The 13,797-nt window shown below is 38.8% G+C and overlaps 1 protein-coding gene across 1 annotated transcript in view; it reads left to right on the top strand.

Moving 5' to 3' along the window:
- Positions 1-13,797, top strand: part of Pla2r1 (phospholipase A2 receptor 1) — a 124,774-nt gene that overhangs the window by 37,824 nt on the left and 73,153 nt on the right. The window contains 4 exon segments of the mRNA XM_046462259.2: positions 2,103-2,297; positions 3,836-3,993; positions 5,843-5,941; positions 9,117-9,229. Coding sequence (XP_046318215.1) covers positions 2,103-2,297; positions 3,836-3,993; positions 5,843-5,941; positions 9,117-9,229 — 565 coding nt within the window.

Below are 13,797 nucleotides of genomic sequence, written 5' to 3'. Positions count from 1 at the left end.
GAGCTGTTCCAGAGGCTTCATCTGCAGGCAGGCCTGGGGATGAACCCACCAGGATCTGCCTGGTGTTAAGGTTCACCAAATTAGCACTGAGGTCTAGGGCAAAGTCTTGTACTTACCACCCTCTCCTACCCACAGTCAATGGCATTTTGCAGCACATTATACTGCCCAAGATTGAGGTAGTGTTGTGAAGGCAGTCCCTTGGCCACTAAGACTGTCACTAAGCTGTAACACCTGAGTCTCATAGCTGCAAAGGCCTGCACAGTCTCAGGGGTATTCCGAGGCCCATACCACCACAGATGGCAGAGAAACAGGCCAAAACATGAGTCTGTGCCCCTGGGATGTAGGTCTTTCTAGTTCACAAGCAGTTCTAGAACACTATCTGAGAGCATTGCCCTCAGAAAATAACTGGCTAGCCGAGTTAGGTGGCACACGCCTGTAATTCCAGTGGCTCGGGAGACTGAAACAGGAGGTTTGCAAGTTCAAAGCCAGCCTCAGCAAAAACGAGGCACTGAGCAACTCACTGAGACCCCGTCTCTAAATAAAATACAAAATAGGGCTGAGATGTGGCTCACTGGTTGAGTGGCCCTGAATTCAATCCCCAGTATCCACCTACCTCACCCCACCCCAAAAAAGAAAAGAAAATAGCTGCTGTCTGAGACTGGTGGTGGAAGACACCAAGGCTGAATTAAACTAGGTTGTACTTGAATCTCATAGCTGCAGGGGCCTGTACAGTCTCAGGAAGAGGGTAGGTGTACCCCAGTTTCATTCTACAGCCAGAGATGATGCAGGCAAAAACTCAACCGATCTCCACCTGATGCTGGGGCTGACGCAGAGGCTCTATCTAGGAGTTGTGGCCTGTGAATGAGGTCTTCAGTTTCTAAGAGGTACTGGGTCTCACTGCAGTGGGCCTGGCACTGGGGCTCCAACACAAAGCCCTGTGCTAGCTTTCATGCCCTGTTCCCCAAGAAGGGAGTCCTGCTCCCTGCTCTGCTGTTGGAGATTGGAGGAAACTTAGTGGAGACAGTCAGCCTAACAATTCGTGGGGGTCAGTCCACAGGAACTGGTCTGGCAATAGGGGCCATGGTCACAGGGTTTCACCATGGTGGGCCTGGTACTGGGTTTCAAGTTGAAGACCTTGAACATGGTTCTCTCTACTTCCCCCAAGGAGGAGGCATCTCTTTATGTGCCGGACTGCTTGGAGTTGGAGGAGAGGTGACACTTTCCTTCCTGCCTTCTTCAGTATGCCCTTTCATTTTGTTGTACTAAAAGCAGGGCCTAGTCTCTCATCTGATTTCCTTGGGTCTTGTGAAGGAGTTTGGTGCATGAATAGCTGTTCAGCTTTGTGTTCTGTGGGGAGACATCACTGGAGGATCTTACTCATCTCCATCTTGGGGGTGAGGGTGAGGGGGCTGTGCATGGCAAGCACACAAGAGTGAACATACTGAGGAGCAGATCCAGCACCTCCCACATGTCAGGCAAGCGTTCTACCCCTGAGCTGCATCCCAGCCCTCAACCACCATCTTGCTCTGCTACACCAGGTTCTTGCTTGGCTCTGCTATTGCTTCCATCAGAAAAAGTTCCTCCTTCACCTTTTTTTTCGTACCTTTAGACTGAGGTTTAAAACTCCATATTTTAAAAGGGATCTGTGTGGCTTCGTTTCCTAGCTTGAAAACCACCGGATGATGTCTAAATGTTCTACATTCTTGGACTATGATTCTACTTGTTGTCAGAGTCCAAGAAGCAATTTTAAAAGAATGTTTTCTTCCCCAGATAGCAGTGAAATCATACCTAACCCTGTTAACTAGCCCTGACTTTCAGCTTTTGTTGTACATGATCTTTGTAAAGTCTCCTACTGCTTTGTTCCTTAGATGTCTCATCTGGAAAATGAGGAGCTAAGATTCATTTTACCTTAGATCTAGATCTAGATCAGAGACTAGGCCCTTCTCAATTCTGAGGATCTAAAATTCCACGATTTATATGTCATTGCATTTATCTTGACTTTCACATTTTCAAAGTAATCATATTGATGGCAATTTAAATAAAGAGTAATAAGTCACGTTAAAATAATTGTGGAAAATTTCATTGCTTTTTGTTGAAAAAAGATAAAGATGCTTGGAAATATCACGCTACCCACTGTGAGCCTGGCTGGAATCCCTACAATCGTAATTGCTACAAACTTCAGAAAGAAGAAAAAACCTGGAATGAGGCTTTGCATTCTTGCCAGTCTGATAATAGCACATTAATAGACATAGCTTCATTAGCAGAGGTGGAGTTCCTTGTAAACCTCCTTAGAGATGGTGAGTATCTTTGCCTTAGATTTAAGAAGAATGAAACATGATGCAGTAACTTTTTAAAAAAAATTTTATTTGTTAGTTGTAGTTGGGCACAATACCTTTATTTAATTTATTTATTTATTGTTACGTGGTGCTGAGGATCAAACCCAGGGTCTCACACGTTCGAGGTAAGCGCTCTACCACTGAGCCACAACCCAGACCGCAGTAATGTTTTATTAGTGGAGCTGAAAAGAAATTTAAGCTATTTAAAAGTGTTTTGGGCACATTTATTTAAAGGTTCTCAATAGTATTCAGGAATGCAAATTCATTGGATTTTTACTAAATGCATGTTCAGAAACTTTGTAACATCTCCACATATGCCAAATATGTATTAGATGGCTTTTAATTGTTTTAAGGGGTAATAGCATTTTCTGAAACTTCTAATGCAAAATCTAAACCTATGATTTAGTTTTATGGCCATTATGTGGTAGTTGTGTGCTGGTCATGTAAAGGGAATTCCTTAAGCAAATAATTAAGTGAAATAACTTCAGGTATAAGTTATGAGAAAGGCATAATTTATTTGGCGTGGTGATTTTCAGGCAGTCTGTCATGTGTGAGTTCCTGGATTCCAATCTCTTCTACCTTCAGCCCTTCAGATCCAGTCTGCTCCTCTCTGTCCTATAGTTCACAGGAATCCTGCTGGAAAACATTGAAACCATTCATTTCATTTTTAAAAATGAAAACAAACCCAGAAACCCCCAGAACTCTACTCTGATGACCTTTTGAATGTTAGGTTTTGCTTTGGCATGAAAACACAAATCTTCCTGTCATTTTCCCTAATCCTTTCTATTTGGGATTAAAAGAATCCTAAGGCTGCCTCTGTGTCCACAAGGACACTTAGACATTGCTTAACCACCTGGGGTCTCTTTACCCTATCTAGGCGGTCATACTTTGTTACTTTTCCAGAAACCCATTGCTCCCATTTTATTTTTTTTCATATTTCTTATTGGTGAGTTATAATTATACATAATAGTGGGATCCATTGTTACATACTCATACATGCACATGATACAACAACATAATTTGGCCAATTTAATTCATTTAAGAGCTTTTGTTCCTTTTCTCCTTTGTGTGGGGTGGGGGGATGAAAAAGAGAAAAATATTAAAGGTAGATATCATTATAAATGCTTCTTTTAAATGTCCCTTTTCATAATCCAATCAACCTTCCCATTTTTTTTCCCTTTCTCTAGGCAGAAGCAAAACCAGATTTTCAGGTCTATTTTACTCACTATAATAGGAGCTAGAGTCCAAGGAGTCTGACATGCTTCGGTTTTGTCATTGTGATGGCTTTAGCTCACCCTTTGCTTCACTTAAAAGGTCTTGAAGCAGATCTGAATATTGTGGGAGGGGAAAGTTTAGACAGGTATTTATATGAAGCTTAAACGGGTTTCTTCACATGAAGCAATCACGTGTAAAGTAGTATGTTTTGGTAATAACTTCAGTGCATTATCACCTTTGCAAATAATAGAATCTCCTAAGTAATTTACAATTGTCTCTTACAGAAAATGCATCCGAAACATGGATTGGTTTGAGCAGCAATAAAATTCCAGTTTTCTTTGAATGGTCTAATGGCTCCTCAGTCATCTTTACTAATTGGCACGCCCTTGAGCCCCGAATTTTTCCAAATAGAAGCCAGCAATGCATCTCAGCAGAACAATCTGTAAGTTGATTCGTTTTTTTCAATGCACATGTTGCTGGACCTATGTCAAGGACCTCCTATGCCAGGGACTTGGGCCACAGCAGAGACCAAGACACTTACTTCTGTGACACCTTTATTGTTGGGTGTCGTAAGGCCTGCATAACATATGCAGTCACAATTATACATGTTAATGCAGTGCCTCTGAGTTCCTTTGGGGGAAGGAGAAACAGTGACCTCCTAAATCTTTGTCATAGGTCTGACTCTGCTTAAATCCACCACAGTTCATGCTCCTATAGTAGAAATGTTATTGACTCATTGGTTTTGATATAATTAAGATGACCATTTCCTATAGACTGACAAGAATATTTCACTTAGCTTTTTTGTAGAACAGGAGCCAACATTTAGATAGATAGTATTATTTTAAAAGAGTGAGGTAGAATATCCTCTAAGTGGGATATTCTGTAACCCCCTTTGTAACAGCTTATTTCCTTAAGTAGTAGGTATATAAAAATTAACATTTATTTTCATCAAGTAAGCCTTAAAATGAAATACTCGTTATATGTAACAAGTTATCTAATCATGATTAACACCTAAATTTAAATGTGAAAGCCTACGAAACCACTCATTCATCCATCTATCTATCTATCCAACAGTCATTAAGCAACTCTGGTATGCCTGACTATTCTATAATTGGATGGTTTGCTGGAAGATTCCATGGTGAGGGACAGTGCTGCTCTTACAGGTGAAAATGTCAGCCCTTGACAGAGTATGCATCTGAAGGTCACGGAAGGGCTCCATATTCCCCTAAAATTCTGTATACCTGAAATACCAACTGAAATTTGAATTGTGTGGTTTTAATCTACAGTTCTGACTTGAATTAAAATAAAAAATCATTTGGGAAATTAAAATTTTAATCTGCTGGCAGATATTATATTATTATTCATGAGGAATCTGAGAACAGCCGTTGGTAGAGCTGGGAGAAGACAGCCTATTATATAAAGAGCTGGGTGATGCTCTGAAAATTTAGTGATGGAGAAGGACTTTGGGGGTTGAACATGAATTTCAACCATGTGAATGTTATCTAGGATGATTCACAGTGGCTTCCAGGTATTTCCCCAGCATCAAGTTTATACATAAAAGCAGCAGAGCCTTTGATTTAACACTTAGAAGTGGTTGGGAAGAGAAAGTGGCACTCTCAATCGATCAGAGGGATGACTCCATCCACGTGGTTCTCAAGGCATGACCTTAGACCGGCAACATCACCATCACCTGAAGCCTTTTACAATTACAAATCCTCAGGTCCCACCAGACCCATTGAATGAAATATCTGATCAAGGGCTACAGCCATCAGTGTTTCAGGAGTCCCTCCAGGTGATTCTGTTACACACTAATGATTTTGAACCATTACTCCATCCCATCTTTTTAAAAGAAAATTTGAGAGCAGCTTAATGCAAAGCCAGACTGACCCAGATATCAATCCTAGCTCTAATTTTTTTTACTGACTATAGAACTTTGTGCAAAGCATCAAGCCTAATCTTCAAATTAGAATAATTTCTACCTGATAGAAACATTGAAATTCATGAAAATCACCCAACATTAGGTCTAGTACACAGCAGCAACCAAGAAATATCAGTTGTATCCTCCCTCCTAACCCGTTTCTAAATTGCGGGCATCAAAACTGTTGCATGCTGGAGAGAGAGTGGGGCTTCCCCTCCCTGGAGGGGCTGATGACCCTTTCCTAGGCAGGGTCCTGAAACATGGCCCCACTGGAAACACTTGCTATTAATCAGATATTGGGTCATAATAAGGGGTATTGCCCACAAGCATGAGCATAGAGTGTATTCATTCATCATAACATTTTCTCCCATAGGAGGGATATTGGAAAGTCAAAAATTGCGAAGAAACCTATTTTTACATTTGTAAAAAAGCAGGCCATTTTATTCCTGATGCTGAATCAGGATGTCAAGAGGTAAGTATGGGTAACACTGCAATTTAGGTACAGGGTCTATATAGGTAGAATAATATATCTGCCCTTAATTTAAAGTAAATCTCTGCCTTCCCCACCTTTCCTTTACCTTCCCTCTCTTTGCTCTCCATTCCTCCTCTCCTTCCCACCCCCTCTCTCTCTTTCTTTCTCTCTCTTTCCTGAGTGTGGGCTACTTTTTACAAACCAAACAATTCCCAGATAGAGGCACCTGAAGGATTTACAACCCTGAGAGAGATCGTTGTCTTGCTGTGCTCTTTGACCCAAGACTACTCTTTTTTTCCTTGAGATAAAAAATGTAAATGATCCTGTTATGCCATCTGTACAAACAATGGCTGTGGCACAATGCCTCCTCTCACACATGGTTTTCATAGTTCTCAAATGGGATGTCAGAGAGAAAGCGAATGCGTTCCTTGGAGTCACAGTGAACTTCGGCACCCAGCATCTTGCCTTCTTCTTCCCCTTCTGAGACTTAAATATTGGAACAGAATAAAATAATGGAGAGGAAAGCATGCTTGTGATATATTCTTTATTTGGAAATGCAATAATAAAGATACTTTAATATAAGTAACAAAGTATTTTAGATAGTTTAAATAAAAATATGTAATACTTTAGGTTTAAACCTAAAAGGTAGAAAATTATCTCTTTAAAATTTCTTGACTATTTACTGCCCTGAGATAAAATTGCATTTAAAAATCGATCTCTCAGTGTCCTCAGAATATGCACCCATGTTCTCTCTCCTTCCCCCTGCTCCCTCCCTCTTTTTCATCGGAAATTTTCATGCTACGTGTTATTCTCAAAAATTTCCCAGGGGCTGGGGCTGTAGCTCAGTGGTAAAGTGCTTGCCTCGAATGTGTGAGGTACTGGATTCGATCCTCAGCACCACATAAAAATAAATAAAGATACTGTAAGTTCATCTACAACTAAATAAATATTTTTTTAAAATTCCCAGACTGATTTTTATGTAACTCCACTTTAAATCTTTTCTTCTTTAATCCAGTTATTTATGTTCAAACTAAACAGTGATCCATCTCTGCAAAAACTGTGTTCCATTTGTTAATGAATGCTTATATAAACTACATCTTCAAACTCCAGATGGATAATATATGTGCCATAGCTGACATGTCACCAAACAGTTTATCTAAGGACTCCAGTTCCTGAATTAGTTATAGCTGACCACTGACCTAATCTCTATCTTATGTGGCTCTCCAGGCAACTCCACATGTTTTATTTTTGCTGAATGAGCAATCAACTTCTTATACAAAAAAGCAGAGTGCTCTATATGAACTTTACTGCTTCCCTTTTCTGTCTAGAATTACCAGTATTTCAAGATTCTGAGTTTAGGGCTAGTTCTTTTGTTGTATGAAAAAATTCCTGATAATTTTTTGCTTTACATCAGCCTCTGAGTATGGTTTCCAATGATTCCTTTCTTTTAGCCATTTGTTTTAATGGAACTCTCTAAATAGTGTCCCCTTGCAACATGAATTTACAAAATCAGTCTTATTCAAAGCCAAAAAAACAAAGTGATTTATTTTTTTCCTCTGAGTCACTTTTTGGGGATTGGACAATATAAGCAAGTGCTTCAACATTATTACCCTCATCCCTTCGTTTAGAAATGAAGTGGCAGCTAGAGTATACAAAGGGTGACTCTCCTGTCACTCTCCACTCTTCCATTATGTGGACAAGGGCTTGCAGTGCAAAGGTTTTGTTCTCCTGGTTACTACTCAGCCATTTCTTTTTACCCTCCCTTTTCTTGAGGCTGTTCAGTTCTTGGATTTTTGTTTTGCTAAGCTGCCCATGATCCAAAAACTGCTAATAAAGAAGGAATAGTTGGTTAGAAAGGTCAAATTGTCAGCCTCCCTCCACCTGTCCTTCCAGGAACAAAAGCAGTCTAACCTCCCTGCCCCTGGCCCACAGAGTGCTCACAGGGGTCTCTCTGGAGCTGTCAGTTACACAGAGAGGATCAGGAGTGAGGTAGAGGGGAGTGAGTTCAGAGCAGACCCTGAACGGCTGGATGTGGGAGCCACGTGAACCACATCATTTCATGAAATGTTTTGAACCAAAATATCAGATTTCTAAATTAAGGTTTTCTTTAATTGACAAGACTGAGACCTTTCCAAGAAATATTCTAGAAAGCATTTTATGCCTCATCAAAAGCAGGTAAGCATTGCCATGACACAAAATGAAAGGTATTTTAAAACTGGTGAATAAGTAAAAAGAAAAAAAAAGTCGCATTTAAGCAATGTGGTTTAATAATACTGAAACAAAAAGACCTAAGATAATTCAGTTGAAATATAATGAATGTATGACTCCTGTATCGTGTGATTTTAAAGAACAGAGTGACCCTAACTTGCTCCTAGGGCTAAGCCATAGAGCAACATATTTGTCATTTTTGTCTGAGTGTTAAAATTAGCTTTCTTCCTCTCTAAAAGGCCAGCCAGTTAATTTAGGAATATAATCTTTGTCATATATATGTGTATATATTTTTTGGCCATTCTCTATTTGGAAGTATCATGATTGAACTAAGACCATCCTCAATTGCACCAGAATTGGGTTCCAGGCTCAGCTGGTCCACTGGTTGGTGATTTTATTTAAGTCCCTAAGCTCAAAGAGATAACATGAAACAATCAATATGAAAGAAAGTTGAAAATAAAAAAGACTCCAATATTATCTAGACACTTTTCTTCTTTGCTCATACTGATTTCCTGGCTCTACTCTAAGATCTCTGCCTGCACTGATTCTTTTTGATTCACAATAGACCGATGAATATTACACTATACCATTTTACAGATGAGAAAAGTAGATGCAGAGACATTATACTTATTGAAATTCATTCAATATTAATAGATAAAAGTCACACTGTGGTTGGATCCAGAGTTGGTGGTCTTTTGTTTGCTATGTTTTCCCCCTTTATTTTCATTTGTGTCAAATTTTTTGCATTTTTAAGTTAATTAAAATTTCTAGTTTGTTCAGATAATTTTAAAAGTGTCAAAGTGGCTATAGCTATTGGAACCACCAGATAGGAGAAATATAGACAGAATTCAAAGAGATTTGAGTGAGTCCGAGAAAAAAGTTATATATATGAGAAGATGCAAAAAAAGACCTATTGGTATTTAATTAAAATAAAACACACTGTTAATTTCCCCTTTTCTTGTTTAAGGGATGGGAGAGACATGGTAGATTCTGTTACAAAATTGACACAGTCCTTCGCACCTTTGACCAGGCTTCCAGCGGTTACTACTGTCCTCCTGCACTTGCGACCATTACAAACAGGTAAAATTAAAATTTTCTAGCAGAAACATTACTATTCTTTGATGTGAGGGCTCTTGGGATGATAAAATCTAACCATAATCAGAGCTTCTTAAAATGTTTAAGTGTGCTGTAGAGTAGGGTATTCAATTACCTAAAGCATTTATGGAGGTGAATTTAAATCTTCTGATGTTATTCCTAAATTGATTTTTGAATGACAAATAGTAAAATTTAAGATGACTTGTACTTTCCACAAAGATTTATTAATTACTAGCTTTGCTAATATATTCGGTTGTATTTAGGCTTTTATCTTCTAACTGCTTGTGATGGAAAACAAATATTTACCAAGTATTTTTTAAACACAATATGTGTAAACTGCATGGGGTCTTTCTTTAGCAGAAAAGGAAGTGTAGTGAAAATGTGGAGGGTATTCAAATACCTCCCCATTGCTTCTTAGGTCTATTTTGTTTAGACTTAGACTTCTTTGTGCACAGATGTCTTCCTGATCCTGCAGAGGGTTGTGCCTTTTTACTCTTCATATAATTTGCAGCATGCTATACTGGGGATAAAATGTGCCATAACAAAGGTGACCTCCTGTCACAATCAATGTCAAGGACAGTGAGGGCTGGAAGGCCAGTTTCTCCATGCCTAAAAGAGAAGCAGCAGGATAGAACTCTTCAGTGGTTCCACAGGAAAGACACCTGCAAAACAAGTCTCTTGCTTTTGTGCCAAGGCCATTACCTTTGAAAATATCCACTGAAAACTGCATGTGGTGGTACATACCTGTAATCCCAGCTACTTGGGAGATTGAGGCTGTAAGATTACTTGAACAAGACCAATCTGAGCAATGTAGTGGGAAATCTGTATGAAAAAAAAAATCCACTGACTACTAGGAAATAGGAGAACTGCTTTGGTTTTGTCTAGCGACTCTTCATGCATCTGTCTACTTTGTAGAGAGACCTTGTATGCTTTCTCTGTTCTCCCTTGATTTGGAAGTCAACATTCTTAGTCACCAGTGTTTTTTCTCTTCTCTCACCCTCTTTCTTTCCTCACTCCCTCCATCTGTCCTGAAATCTTTTCCAGTATATACTCCAAAAAATGCACAGGAATGTGCATGCATGTGTGCAGATAAATGGATTAATACACTGGGGAATGGGTTGACATCGAGTGGCAGACTAAATGACCTTCTTTAGGGTATAATGCTACCTTTGATGTATCTCAGCATTAGTTTTAGTTCTGCCTTTCCCCCTCCCAGGTATAGATACCAGGCAGAAGGAAGCCTTTATCCCCCCAACTTGCTAGGCAGCTTCCACAAGCACCTTGGATCAGAAGTCCCTAGTCAGCAAGTCAACACTGGACATTACAGGAGCTTGACCAATGAAATCAGGGTCCTCTGTTTATTATAGTTGAATTGTTCTGTATTGAAGAAAATAAGTATAATTGTTTCATCTATTTTTATGTCTCATTCTTCCTTTTCTTTTTAAAATTTTTGTTTGCTTAATGTTCATTGAGGTCCTGTCACATACCAGGCATGCTGTTAATTACTTTTTATATGTTATCTGACCATGCAAAAAATTAATAGTCAAGAGTTTATTTAAAAAAGTATTTATTGAATGTCAATATAATGCACCCTATTAAACAACAACAAGATCCCTAAAAACAAATGCCAAATGTTTTCTTTGATACAAGGAGAGTAACTAAGAACAGAGTTGGGAGGAAGAGCATGAGAAGAAGATTAACATTAAACTGGGGTGAGAGGTGGGAGGGAAAAGGAAAGACAAGGGAAATTGCATGGAAATGGAAGGAGGCCCTCATGGTTATACAAAATTACATACAAGAGGAAGTGAGGGGAAAGGGGGGAAAAACAAGGGGGAGAAATGAATTACAGTAGATGGGGTAGAGAGAGAAGATGGGAGGGGAGGGGATGGGGGATAGTAGAGGATAGGAAAGGCAGCAGAATACAACAGACACTAGTATAGCAATATGTAAAACAGTGGATGTGTAACCGATGTGATGCTGCAATCTGTATACGGGGTAAAAATGGGAGTTCATAACCCACTTGAATCAAAGTGTGAAATATGGTATGTCAAGAACTATGTAATGTTTTGAACAACCAACAATAAAAATTAAAGGAAAAAAAAAGAAAAAAGTGAAAGTCTACACTAAAAAAAAAAAAACAACAACAAGATATTAGATAGGTAGGTAGGTAGATCGATGGATTGATCGATCGATAGATAAATAACATAATTGTCCAGTGCCTTTTGCAATACAGCAGCTGACGAAAGAGAACACAGACATGTGGAACAAATGAAGAAGATGGAGTAACAGGACAAAGTGATGAACTCAAAGTCACATTATAGATTGTTCACAGTGCCAAAGTGACCCTAGGGCAGAAATCAGCCTTAGGGTTCAGATGCTTCATATTCTACCAATGCTTTGGGGACCTCATACAGATGATGAAAAGTGTCTGGGGGAAAAATCTGTTTTGTTTCCCCAAAACTGGATACAAGTGTACGTTGTGAACATGATTTTTTTCTTTGCTTAACTACATTCAGTAGCCCACACTCATGTGTGTTCCAACTCTGAAGCAAAACTACGGCAGAGGTAAATTTGGTTTTAATCCCTATTTCAGCTACCTAGGCCTGTCCAAGTTGCCTTGTACTGACCACCAGCCCAGTTGCTAACCACACCTGCAGGACCACCTCTGAGCAAATGTAGCCCTTCCAGGTCAGTTAGCAATAAGTGCACTACATGGCAAGACCACATCCAAAGCAGGATGTTGGAAAAAGGAAGAACGCTGGGCTCTTGGTCTTTATCCATTCAGACCCCATGAGGCAATAAACTGCTCTTTGAGTAACACACATGTTGGAATGTTTTCCAGCAGTATCTTCTGTCTGAGAAGGCTGGACGGTAGATGGAAAGCCTCCTCAGACCCAGAGGCATCCACTAGCCTTGGTAATCATTTTCTTCCATTACTGATTTCCTGTTTGAGTTAAGACACTGCTGTCACTCTTCAGCACCCAGGCTTGTAGTTGCTAATTGATTTTCCACTCTTCTGCACAATTGAGTGACAGGTTTGATGGGCACAATTAGAACCACCTGCTACAAATTACTTATTTCTTTTGTTATCCAGCAACCACTCTTGCTCTAGGACTTTTTAACACTTTGTGGAATAGAGAAAGTCAGAAAAACAGACCCTTATTACTAAGTAACAGATTTTTATTTACTGGTGTACTATTACAAAACCTTTTCAGGCCCAGTGACTTTGCTGCTAATCAGAGCAGGAATGCAAAACTCCAATTCCAAAGTTACCATAGATAATTGTCTAGGTGCTTGTATGTTGAAATCTTGATCAATTGGCTATGGAATATTTAGCAAAAAAATAATACAAATGATATTTGATTTTGTGAAGCTTGCCCAGAGAGAAAAATCCTGCAATGTCTCACTTTTTTCTGTTTAAATATGCATTATACTCAAGTATTTTTAAAGTTTTGCCATTTTCCTGCAACTGCCATATCCAAAACACCCTGGCAGTTAACTTTTGTGTGTTGGGGGGGTAAAATATACATAGCATAAAATTTACCATATAAACCATTTTAAGTGTATCATTCAATGGCGTTAAGTGCATTCACATTGTGGTACAGCTACCACCATCTCCATCTCCAGAGTTTTTTCATCATCTCATATTGAAACTCTGTACTCATTAAAAAAAAAAAAAAAAAAAAAAACTCCCATTTCCCCCTTACCACCAACTCCTGACAACTACTGTTCTATTTTCTGTCACAGTAAGTTTGACCACTCTAGATTCCTCATGTAAGTGAAATTATAGAGCATTTTTCCTTTTGACTCTGGCTCATTTTACTTAGAATAATGCCATCATGGTTTACACATGTTGCAGCATACATCAGAATTTCCTTTGTTTTTAAGGGTAAGGTAGCCTGATATGTATATACCACATTTTGTTGACCCATTTGTCCATCAGTAATTATTTGGGTTGCTTTCACCTTTTGACAATTATAAATAATGCTACCTTGAACATGAATATATAAATTCAAGTTCCTGCTTTTACTCAGAAATAAAATCCCCAGGTCATATGATAATTCCATTTTTAATTTTTTGAGGAAGTGCCATACTGTTTTCCATAGTGGCAGCACCATTTTACACTCCCACCAGGGTACAAGTGGATGCACAGAGTTCCAAAGTCACCACACTCTGGCCAATTTGTTATTCTCTAGTTGTTTTGTTGCATTTGATAATAGCCATGCTACTAGATATGACATGGTATTTCATGGAGGCTTTGATTGCATTTCCCTGCATGAGCATCATTTCAATATTGGCCATCCGTATATCTTATTTAGAGACACTTCTATTCATATATTTTGCTCATTTCTTAATTGGGGTGTTTGTTTTTCTGTCATTTAACTATAGAAGTCATTTATATATTCTGTATATTAATCCTATATCAGATATATATTTGAAAATATTTTCTCCCATTCTGTAGGTTGCCTTCTCACTATATAGGCTTTTAATGCACAAAAGTTTTTCATTTTGATGAAGCCAAATTTGTCCATATCTTATTTTATTTTCTACAC

Source organism: Marmota monax, unplaced genomic scaffold, assembly GCF_021218885.2.
Source record: "Marmota monax isolate L192 unplaced genomic scaffold, Marmota_monax_Labrador192_F-V1.1 WCK01_AAM20220418_F8-fsc00129, whole genome shotgun sequence".
Classification (NCBI taxonomy): domain Eukaryota; kingdom Metazoa; phylum Chordata; class Mammalia; order Rodentia; family Sciuridae; genus Marmota; species Marmota monax.
The sequence above is the reverse complement of the archived record's forward strand: the minus strand, read 5'-3'. Positions and strand labels throughout refer to the sequence as shown.